The sequence below is a fragment of the Delphinapterus leucas genome, chromosome 13 (assembly GCF_059928025.1).
Source record: "Delphinapterus leucas isolate spDelLeu-1000000601 "Yukka" chromosome 13, BTC_Dleu_Yukka2, whole genome shotgun sequence".
Taxonomy (NCBI): Eukaryota; Metazoa; Chordata; class Mammalia; order Artiodactyla; family Monodontidae; genus Delphinapterus; species Delphinapterus leucas.
The window spans coordinates 57,248,500-57,260,829 of NC_143141.1; the positions used below are offsets into that span (position 1 = coordinate 57,248,500).

Sequence of the window (12,330 nt, forward strand, 5' to 3'; positions counted from 1 at the left end):
TTTGGTTCAATTTCATAAATTGTCATTGGAAGCTGTCCTGACACATCATCTTGTTTCCTTCTTTTTAGCTTTTAATTGGTTCTGACTCTCTAACTCAGTGGTTAGAAAAGGATGATATCTAGGCCAGAGTTATTAGTCTCTTGCATAACTGCAGATAGTACCTGAACTCATTTAGGCATTTTATGGGAGGATTGGGTTGAAATATAAATAGATCTGGAACACCTATGCTAGCATGAATAGGCGAGGAGCCCCCTTTTGATGGGTCAATAACATTTTTATAGTTGAGCATCATTAAAAAAAATCTCGTGGTAAATCTCATTTAGTTTTTTGTTAATCTTCTTTCTATATAACGTGTTTCTTTACTAAAGCACGTGTTAATAACCACTTAATGTTTGAATATTTGTGTATCTGAACAGATGCCAAAATAGATATATTTGTATCCAGTCATCTCTGGCAAAGGTATCCTCAAAAAAAGTAAATGAAAAAGATGTTGATAAGTTTCTGCTCTACCAAAATTTTTCGTGCAACATAAGAAACATCCAACATCATCAGGTAAATAAGGAAACTGCTTATGCATGCTGATAGTAGTAATAATGATAATACCTCAGATTTGCTTATTTATTTACTAAAGAATTTTCAATCAACTATTTTCTTCCTTCATATAAATTTTTATAATATTGTTATATCCTCCCCATTTGACAAATGGGGAACTCGACCCACAGAAGTTAGTAAATGACACTGAGACTTATTAGCTGTGCTAACAGTATAACACTTCGGTATCTTGACTCTCTGGTTGGTGAACTTTCTTATTAGAGTTTCCTTCCCAGTATGCTTGGATTTGAGCTCAATTCCGGATCTTTTCCATGTGAAATACAAAATAGAGATAACTGATTTAGAATAAATAAAGTATGAGAGATCTCAGTTATATAAATCATACTCATATCTCAGTCTTTTAATTTCACATTTCATTTTATTAATTTTTATCCTAATTGTAGTTATAGGTTATATATCTACATTGTGGAATGTGGCTTTAAATCGTATAGAAAAAAATTTTTTTTACAAACCAAAAATACAATAATACTGACTTTTGTATTTACCTGTGTAGCTACCTTTACCAGTATTCTTTACTTCTTTGTATGCTTTTGAGTTACTATCTAGATTTTATTTCAGCCTGGAGGACTTTCTGTAACATTTCAGGTAGGGCAAGTAAACTCCCTCAGTTTTTGTTTATCTGTAAAGTCTTAATTTCTCCTTATTTTTTAAAATTTATTTTTAATTGTGATAAAATACATATAAACTTTACCATCTTAACTGTTTTTAAGTGTACGGTTTAGTAATGTTAAGTATATTAACGTTGTGCAACCAGTCTCCAGAATTTTTTTATCTTGCAAAACATAGATTTTCTGAATATAGAATTCTTGGTTAACAGTTTTTTCTTTCAGCACTTTGAATATGTTACCCCACTATCTTCTGGCCTTAATGGTTTTGACGAGAAATCAGCTGTTAACCTCACTGAGCCCTTGCACATGATGCTTGCACTTGATTTTCTTGCTACGTTTAAGATTCTCTGACTTTTGACAATTTGATTATAATTTGTCTTGCTGTGGATCTCTTTGAGTTTATTTTTCTTGGAGTTTGTTGTGATTTTTGGTTGCGTAGTTAGATGTTTCTGATCAAAATTGGGAAAATTTTGACCATTATTTCTTCAAATATTCTTTGATCCCTTTTCTCCTGGGTCTCCCATTATATGTGTGTTGGTATTCTTGGGAGTGTCCCACAAGTCTCTTAGCCTCTGTTTTTTTTTTCTTTTTTTCTTTTTTTTAATTCTTCTCAGACTATGTAATCTCAATTGACATATCTTCATGTTTGCTGATTCTTTCTTCTGATTGTTCAAATATTGAACCCCTCTAGTAAATTTTTCATTTCAGTCATTGTACTTTTTTGCTCAAGAATTTCTCTTTGGTTCTTTTTTATAATACCCAGCTCTTTATTGATATCCTGTAGTTGTTGGGATAACATGCTCATGATTTCCTTTAGAACTCTGATTTCCTTTAACTTTGAGCATATTTAAAACAGTTAAAGTGTGTCTAGTAATGCCGAAGTCTGAACTTCCTCAGAGATGGTTTCTGTTAATTTTTTTCTGTAAATGGGTCATATTTTCTTGTTTCTTTGCCTGCCATGTAATTTTTTGTTAAAACTTGTCATTTTGAATATTATAAGTTGGCAACACTGAAAATCAGATTCTTCACCCCTCCCCGGCATTTGTTGTTGTTGCTGTTGTGGGGTTTTGTGGTTTATTTAGTGACTCCTAAACTGTTTCTGTAGTCTGTATTCTTTGTCATGTTTGGCCACTGAAGTCCCTGGTCTATTAGCTTAGTGGACAGCTAGTTACTTGACAGAGATTTCCTTCATTCCTAGAGCCAAAACAAATAACAACTTTCCTGGTCCTGTGTATTTGCTCTATGTTGGGGCACCCTTCAATGCTTAGCAAGGCTGTTTACAACTCTACCTTAGCCTTCACTTTGTCTTTGTGTGGAGCTCAAAGGTCAGACAGAGGTGAAAACTTAAGGTCTTCCCAGGTCTTTTCAGAGCAGGTGTCTGTCTAGTCCTGAATGCGTGCATGACCTCTTAGATTTCCTAAAATATGTGGAAATTTTAAAAAGCCCCTTTCCTCTCAATTATCTCCTTTACTAGCCTCTTCCTTCCCAGGTTTTTCTGGTCTGTCTGATGGTTGCCCTGACTATAATCCCTTATCCCCAGGTGTTATCCCTTACCCCTTGAAAGTGCAGCTAGCACATTGCCTTTAAATACTTTGAACAAATGCCACCCAGGAGCTGCCTGGGGAAGCTCTGAGACAAGCAAAACAAAGGCAAACCCTTGAGCCAAACCGTCAGGGAGCCATGAGACATATCAAAACACATAATCACAAACTTTTGAGAATAAGGTCCATATTGCTCCCTCTGGTACTAGCAGACTGCAGCAGAAAGGTAGGCTGTTATCTTCACTGCCACTGCTGAACTGCAGAGTGGAGGATGGTAAGTGGGTAAGTTAAAAGTGCTCTTTCACCAAAATTCTGCAGCTTCTTCTTTAAGTGTTCCTCTGATTGTTGTAAGTTTTTGATTAGATTCCAGAGTTCTGAAAAAGTAGAATCTGGCAGTTTTTGCCAGTTTGTTGCTTTTGTAGAGGTTTGGAGTTTTGTAATTCCCTACTCCACCACTTTGGTGATGTCACACCTAACAACATCTTTAAAGTGTGGTGTGTATTCCCCTGTTCTATTCCAAAACCAGCATGTGGCCTTAACCTTATGAACTATCCTTCTTTATCTTGTTTAATGGTTTTTAGCTTGAAGTCTACTTTGGTATCAGGATTGCAACCTGTATTTTCTTAATGGAAATTGATTTCACCTTTGTTTTACTCTTAGCCCTACAATTATATGAAATGCTTGCCCTTAGTCCTTTTGCCAAAATTTTCCAGCCTTCTTTTAAGCTGATTGAAGCTTATTCTCTAGTCTAGTATGTAGTTGGCAAAGTTTTTCTGTAAAGGATCAGGGAGAAAATATTTTAGACTTTGTGAGCTAGATGCCTCTTCCTGCAGCTACACAACTGCCATTGCAGCACGAAAGCAGTCACAGCTAATACATAAATGAATGAGCATGGTTGTGTTTTACTAAAATTTTATTTATGAAAACAGATGTTAGACTGGATTTGGTCCATGGGCCATAGTTTGCTGGCCTCTGTTCTTGTATATTTCTCAAGAAGATTTTATGTGTACAGTACAGGTGTGCCTTATTCCGTAGTGCTTTTTGCTTTATTGTGCTTTGCAGATACTGTGTGTTTTACAGATTGAAGGTTTGTGGCAACTGTGTTTCATACAAGTCTGTTGGCACCATTTTCCAACAGCATTTGCTGACTTTGTGTCTCTTGTGTCACATTTTGGTAATTCTCTCAATATTTCAGAATTTTCCATTATTATTATATTTGTTCTGGTGATCTGTGATCAGTGATCTTTGACGTTACTGTTGTAATTGTTTTGAGGTGCCATGACTGCACCCATATAAGACAGCAAACTTAATTGATAAGTATTATGTGTGTTCTGATTGCTCCACGGACCAGCTGTTCCCTCTGTCTCTATCCTCCTTGGGCCTCCCTATTCCCTGAGACACAATAATATTGACATTAGGCCATTTAATAACCCAACAGTGGCCACTAAGTGTTCAGTGAAAGGAAGGAGTTGTACGTCTCTCACTTTAAATCAAAAGCTAGAAATGATTAAGCTTAGTGAGGAAGATATGTCAAAAGCCAAGATAGGCTGCAATCTAGGCCTCTTGTGCCAAATATGTAGCCAAGTTGTGAATACAAAGGATAAGTTCTTGAAGGAAACTAAAACTGCTACTCAAGTGAACACACAAATGATAAGAAAGTGAAACAGCCTTATTGCTGATATGGAGAAAGTTTCAGTGGTCTGGATAGAAGATCAAATCAGCTGTAACACTCCCTTAAGCCAAAGCCTAATCCATAGCATGGCCCATAGCTGCAGAAGAAAAGTTTGAAGTTAGCAAAGGTTGGTTCGTGAGGTTTAAGGAAAGAAGCCATCTCCATAACATAAAAGTACAAGGTGAGGGACTTCCCTTGTGGCACAGTGGTTAAGAATCCGCCTGCCAATGCAGGGGACATGGGTTTGAGCCCTGGTCCGGGAAGATCCCACATGCCGCAGAGCAACTAAGCCTGTGCGCCACAACTACTGAGCCTGTGCTCTAGAGCCCATGAGCCACAACTGCTGAAGCCCGCGTGCCTAGAGCCTGTGCTCCGCAACAAGATAAGCCTCCGCAACAAGAGAAGCCCGCGCACTGCAACGAAGAGTAGCCCCCACTCGCCGCAACTAGAGAAAGCCCACACGCAACAATGGAGACCCAACGCAGCCCTAAGTAAGTAAGTAAGTAAATAAATATTTATTTAAAAAAAGAGAAAAGTACAAGGTGAAGCAGCAAGTGCTGATGTAGAAGCTGCAGTAAGTTATGCAGAAGGTCTAACTAAGATAATTAATGAAGGTAGCTACAGTAAACGACAGATTTCCATTATAAACGAAACAGCCTTATACTTGAAGAAGATGCCATCTAGGACTTTCATAGCTAGAGAGGAGTAAAATGCCTGGCTTCAAGGCTTCAAAGCTTCAAAGGATAGGGTCTTTCTTGTTAGGGACTAATGCAGCTGGTGACTTGAAATTGAAGCCAATGCCCATTTACCAGTGCTCTATAAATGGAACAACAAAGCCTGGATAACAGCACATCTGTTTACAACATGGTTTGCTAAATATTTTAAGCCCACAGTTGAGACCTACTGCTCAGGAAAAAAGATTCCTTTCAAAATATTACTGCTCATTCACAATATACCTGATCACCCAAGAGCTCTGATGGAGCTTAATGAGCTTAATGAGATTAATGTTGTGTTCATGCCTGCTAACACAACATCCATTCTGCAGCCCATGGGTCAGGGAGTCATTTCAACTTTCAAGTCTTATTATTTAAGGAATGCATTTCATAAGGCTATAGCTGCCATAGATAATGATTCCTCTGATGGATTTGGGCAAAGTAAATTGAAAACCTCTAGAAGGAATTCACCACTCTAGATGCCATTAAGACCACTTGTGATTCGTGGGAAGAGATATAATATCAATATTAATAGGAGTTTGGAAGAAATTGATTCTAATCCTTATGGGTGACTTTTAAGGGTTCCAGACTTCAGTAAAGGAAGTAACTGCAGCTGTGATGGAAATAGCAAGAGAACTAGAATTAGAACTGGTGCCTGAAGATGTGAAAGAATTGCTGAAATCTCATGACTAAACTTTAATTGATGAGGAGTTACTTCTTATGGATGAGCAAAGAAAGAGATTTTGTGAGATGGGATCTGCTCCTGGTGAAGATTGTGCAAATGACAACAAGTGATTTAGAGTGTTACATCAACTTAGTTGATAAAGCAATGTCAGGGTTTGAGAGGATTGACTCTAGGTTTGAAAGGAGTTCTACTGTGAGTAAAGTGCTATCAGCATTGCATGTTACAGAGAAATTGTTCCTGAAAGGAAGAGTCAGTCGATGCGGCAAACTTCATTGCCGTCTTCTTTTAAGAAATTGCCACGGCCACCCCAGCCCTCAGCAGCCACCACCCCATCAGATAGCAGCCGTCAACACGGAGGCAGGACCCTCCACCAGCAAAAAGGTTATGGCTTGCTGAAGGTTCAGATCATGACTATGATTTTTTAGCATTAAAGTATTTTTTAATTTTAATTTTTAAAATTTATTTTTAATTTTTATTGAAGTATAGTTTATGTACAATATTATATAAATTATAGGTTACAATATAGCGATTCACAATTTTTGAAGGTTATACTCCATTTGTAGTCATTATAAAATATTTGCTACATTCCCTGTGTTGTACAATATATCCTTGTAGCTTATTTTATACATAATATTAATAGTTTGTATCTCTTAGTCCCCTTACCCTGTCTTTGCCCCTCCTTTCCCTCTCCCCACTGGTACTCTAGTTCTCTGTATCTGTGAGTCTGTTTTTTGCTATATTCACTAGTTTGTTTTATTTTTTATATTCCATATAAAAGTGATATCATACAGTATTTGTCTTTCTCTTTCTGACTTATTTTACTTAGCATAGTACTCTCCAAGTCCATCCATGTTGTTGCAAATGGCAAAATTTTGTTCTTTTTTATGGCTGAGTAGTACTCCACAGTGTGTATCTATATCTATCTATCTGTCACATCTTCTTTATCCATTCTTCTGTTGATGGACACTTAGGTTGCTTCCATATCTTGTCAATTGTAAATAGTACTGCTATGAACATTGGGGTGCATTTATCGTTTCAAATTAGTGTTTTTGTTTTGGGTGTATACCCAAGAGTGGAATCCTGGGCCATATGGTAGTTCTAGTTTTAGGTTTTGTTTTGTTTTGTTTTTTAATTAATTAATTTATTTATTTATTTTTGGCTCTGTTGGGTCTTTGTTGCTGAGCATGGGCTTTCTTTAGTTGCAGTGAGCAGGGGCTACTCTTCGTTGTGTTGCGCAGCCTTCTCATTGCAGTGGCTTCTCTTGTTGCGGAGCACAGGCTCTAGGTATGCAGGCTTTAGTAGTTGTGGTGCATTGGCTTCAGTAGTTGTGGCACGCAGGTTCAGTAGTTGTGGCTTGCGGACTCTAGAGGGCAGGCTCAGTAGTTGTGGCTCACGGGCTTAGTTGCTCTGTGACATGTGGGATCTTCCCAGACCAGGGCTCAAACCCATGTCCCCTGTATTGGCAGGCGGATTCGTAACCACTGTGCCACCAGGGAAGCCCTAGTTTTAGTTTTTTGAGGAACTTCCAAACTGTTTTCCACAGTGGCTGCACCAATTTACATTCCCAGCAACAATGTACAGGGTACCCTTTTCTCCACATCCTTTCCAACATTTGTTATTTGTGTTCTCTTTGATGATAGCCACTTTTAAATTAAGGTATGTACATCTTTTTTTTTAGACATAATGTTATTGCACACCTAGACTAAAGTATAGTGTAACATAATCTTTATATGCACTGGGAAACCAAAAAATGTGTATGACTTGCTTTATTGTGATGTTGTTTTATTGTAGTAGTCTGGAACTGAACCTGTAATATCTCCGAGATATGCCTGTAATTCTGAGTTTTTACACAGTCACAATTGTTTCCTATGTCCTTGATACTTGAAGGATAGCTTAGCTCAGTAAATATATATATTTTTAATAATCCAATGATTTTTTAAAAATTTATTTTATTTTTGGCTACGTTGGGTCTTCGTTGCTGCACCTGGGCTTTCTCTAGTTGTGGCAAGCGGGGCTACTCTTCATTGCGGTGCATGGGCTTCTCATTGCGGTGGCTTCTCTTGTTGCGGAGCACAGGCTCTAGGTGCATGGGCTTCGGTAGTTGTGGCTTATGGGCTCTAGAGCACAGGCTCAGTAGTTGTGGCGCATGGGCTTAGTTGTTCTGCGGCATGTGGGATATTCCCGGACCAGGGCTCAAACCCGTGTCCCGTGCATTGGCAGGCAGATTCTTAACTACTGCGCCACTAAGGAAGCCCAGTATAATACTTTTTGTTTGCACTTTCTTTCCTTAAGTTTGTCAAACGTGTTGCTCTGTTGTTGTCTTACTTTGCAAGTTTTTTTTTGTTTGCTTGTTTTTGAAATCAGATGCCAATCTAATTCTCTGTTTCTTAGAAATGCTGAAGATGTGGGTCCTGTGTTGTTTTATTTATTCACTTTATTGGTTTTATAGGAGTATGAGGGGGGGATTTAGAATGAGGGGCCTGCCAGTGTTCTTTAAACCTGAAATTCCTCAATGAATCATTTTTTAGATTTATTTTTTCTTCCTTTCTGAATTTTACTGTTATAAGGAGAAGATAACGAAAAAGACGAGAATGTGTCACTTTTCATTGATAATGTTTTGTTATCTTCCTTAAAAATGTAATTTAAAAAACTTACGGTGGTATAGATATGAAAAGGTATGTTATTATTCTCTGTGTGTGTGTGTGTGTGTGTGTAACATAACATGAAGAGTCTTCAGTTACGCTACAAATACTTCTTGAACACTTATTATGTATTGGTGCCTACTTGGGGTATGTAGATGACATGGTCTCTGCTGTTGAACTTTTGAAGTGTTTCTCTATTATATCTAAGTTGTTCTTTTTACTTTTGTGTACACTGTATCATATGGGGTGAAATGAATACTTTTGATAATTGGAAAAATTGTTAGAGTGAAATTTTACTTACCTAGCTATTGTCTACTGATAGAGCCTAATGAAAAAGAATTTTTAATGAAACCAGTGACTAAAATACTAAAATTCCTTTTGCAGAAATGATTTTGCTGCTGGATTTTATCTCCCTTTATTTGATTTAATTTTATTGCAACTTTGGAAAAATATGAATACTTTTATTCTATTAAAACTTAGTCTTTCTAGTATTTGCTTGAAAACATTTTGGTCTCTGCATTTTAACTAACGTGCTTAGCACATGTGGCATTCTGAGTTAGTGGTTGAATCTAAGTTTGTGACTAACACAGGCTTCTAAGTGTGACAGTCTTAAGACCTGAGAAAGTAGAACATTTTGGGAATATCAGTTTTGAAAAACGGACCTGTGTTTTGAGAAGAACTTTCTAGTTATCTTGCAGGCTAGAGTGATGATATACTAGCTCACAAAGATGGATTTTTAATCCCTGTAGTGCTAAGGCCTCATGTCCCTGACTCCAGACTCTGTTTTTCAGCTTTCACCTAGATAGCCCAGCATACAGCATCCCAGAATACAGAAGTGAGGGAGAATGATGACAGACAGTGGTAAAGGAACAACGGTACCTGGAACTCCTTCTCCAAATGCTGTGGGAAGAGCTGTTATAGCTGTCTACTAAATTAATTCTTCTAGCTGCATTTTGTTTTCTTTCTTCTCCACATTGGTCCTTAATGTGCTACTTTCCACTACATGAATTTGTAACTCAGCCTTCCCATTCTTTTCTGTAGCTTCTTTCACTGATGTCTCACTTTCTTTGTCTTTTAAAATACCTGTTTCACATTCAGTGCTGCCATCTACAGTAATTCTGCTTTAACTCTGTATTTACTTTCAACCTCAGTTTTTGCCCCAAGCTCTTTTTCTGCTACTCCACTCCCTTTTATACCATGGATCTTCTATGTTAAGATTTTTTAAAGTTTGACCTATGACTTTACTAGGTATAGTGGAAAAAAAAGCACCCTCCAATAATATATTTTGATATAATAGTGTATTTATATTTTTATTTATTTGGGTCTTTTGTTTTTTGTGTTTTTTTTTTTGGCCGCATTGGGTCTTCGTTGCTGCGCATGGGCTTTCCCTAATTGCGGCGAGCGGGGGCTACTCTTTGTTGTGGTGTGTGGGCTTCTCATTGCAGTGGCTTCTCTTGTTATGGAGCACGAACTCTAGGCGCACGGGCTTCAGTAGTTGTGGCACGCGGGCTCAGTAGTTGTGGCGCACGGACTTAGTTGCTCCACGGCATGTGGGATCTTCCCGGATCAGGGATCAAACCCATGTCCGCTGCACTGGCAGGCGGATTCTTAACCACTGCGCCACCAGGGAAGTCCCCAATAGTGTATTTATATAAATCTGAATTAAATAACTCTTTTTCCCCTATAATATTGTATTCTGCATGAATGAATTTATTACTGATAAATTCTTGGATGAAGAGCTTTTATTTACTGTTCAGTGTTCCTTTCAGTATTTCAGAGAGCTGGCAGACATTGAAGATTTTGTCCAGCCCAAACTAAAGTTTATTTTGTATTAAAAGTTTATTTTTAACTGATTATTTTATTTCTGCCAATGTTTACCTTAGAAATTTCTCAAATATATTTAAAGAATTTTTTTAAAGTATCTGTAATTTTAAAAAATTAATTAATTAATTTATTTATTTATGGCTGTGTTGGGTCTTCGTTTCTGTGCGAGGGCTTTCTCTAGTTGCGGCAAGCGGGGGCCACTCTTCATCGCGGTGTGCGGGCCTCTCACTGTCACGGCCTCTCTTGTTGCGGAGCACAGGCTCCAGACATGCAGGCTCAGTAGTTGTGGCTCACGGGCCTAGTTGCTCTGTGGCATGTGGGATCTTCCCAGACCAGGGCTCGAACCCGTGTCCCCTGCACTGGCAGGCAGATTCTCAACCACTGCGCCACCAGGGAAGCACCAGTATCTGTAATTTTTTAAACTTTGAGTATTTGTTCTATATTTAACATTTTACTTGAAAATACCTTTAGAATTTATATAAATTAAGGTTGCTGTTTTCCAGAGTGGCTATACCATTATACCTTCCCACCAGCAGTTTATGAGAGTTCTGTTTCTTTACATCTTCACCAATACTTATTGTCTATCTTTTTTTTTAATATAAATTTTATTTATTTTATTTTTGGCTGCATTGGGTCTTCGTTGCTGCACGTGGGCTTTAGTTGCAGCGAGCGGGGGCTACTCTTCATTGTGGTGTGCAGGCTTCTCATTGCAGTGGCTTCTTTTTGTTGTGGAGCACAAGCTCTAGGCGCGCAAGCTTCAGTAGTTGTGGCACTTGGGCTCCGTAGTTGTGGCTTGCGGGCTCCGTAGTTGTGGCTTGCAGGCCCTAGAGCGCAGGCTCAGTAGTTGTGGCATACAGGCTTAGTTGCTCCGTGGCATGTGGGATCCTCCTAGACCAGGACTTGAACCCGTGTCCCCTGCATTGGCAGGTGGATTCTTAACCACTGCACTATGAGAGAAGTCCCTGTCTGTCTTTTTGATTATGGCTATTTTAGTATGAACTGATTTCTCATTATGGTTTTGGTTTGCACTTCTCTTCTAACTAATGATGTTGAGCATCTTTTCATGTACTTATTGAATATTTCTATATTATCTTTGCAAAAAATGTCTCTTTAGACCTTTTGCACATTTTTGTTAGGTTGTGTCTTTTTATTGTTGAGTTATAAGAGATATTTGTATGTTCTAGATATAAGTCCTGTATGTAATACATGATTTGCAAAACTTTTCTTCTGTGCTAAGTGTTTTCTTTTCAATTTTTTGATAGTATCCTTTGAGATATAAAAATTATAATTTTGTTGAAATCCAATCTATTTATTTTTTTCTTGTGTTGATTATGCATGTGGTGTTTTACCTAAGGCCTTATGTAACTCAAGGTCATGAACATTTTCTCAAGTATTTTCTTCTAAGCATTTTATAGGTTTGGTTTTTATATTAAGGTCTATGATCAGTTTTGAGCTAATTTTTGTGTATGGTGTGAAGAAGCTGCCCAACTTTATACTTTTGAATTTGGCCATCAGTTGTCCCAGCATCACTTGTTGTAAAGACTGTATTTTCCGCATTTAATTGTCTTAGCACCCTTGTTGACATTCACTTGATGGTAGATGTATAGATTTATTTCTGGACTCTGAATTCTATTCCATTCATCTGTATGTTTATCTCTAATGCTAGTACCACACTGTCTTGATTACTGTAGTTTTGTAGTAAGTTTTGAAATTGAGAAGTGGGAGTCCTCCAAGTTTGTTCTTTTTTTACAAAATAGACTTGGTTATTCTGGGTCCCTTGCATTTCTATATTAATCTTAGAATTAGTTTGTCAATTTCTGCAGAGAAGCTAGCTGGGATTTGATAGGGATCACATTGAATTTATGAAGTAATTTGGGGATTAGTGCCATTTAGCAATATTAAGCCTTTTGATCCATGGACCTGGGATGTCTTTCCATTTATTTAGGTCTTCTTCAGTTTTTTTTAAAAACAATATTTTATAGTTCTCAGTGTATAATTTTGAACTTCTTTTGTTAAATTTATTGGAAAGTATT

General features: G+C 37.6%; 1 protein-coding gene across 4 annotated transcripts in view; it reads left to right on the top strand.

Annotated features, from left to right (window-relative positions):
- The window catches only part of SRBD1 (S1 RNA binding domain 1), a 229,588-nt gene that overhangs the window by 32,130 nt on the left and 185,128 nt on the right, over window positions 1–12,330 (top strand). For all 4 annotated transcript variants that reach the window (XM_022573933.2, XM_022573934.2, XM_022573935.2 and 1 more), the window contains exon 9: window positions 417–552. In XM_022573933.2, coding sequence (XP_022429641.2) covers window positions 417–552 — 136 coding nt within the window. The remainder of the gene's footprint in view (window positions 1–416; window positions 553–12,330) is intronic.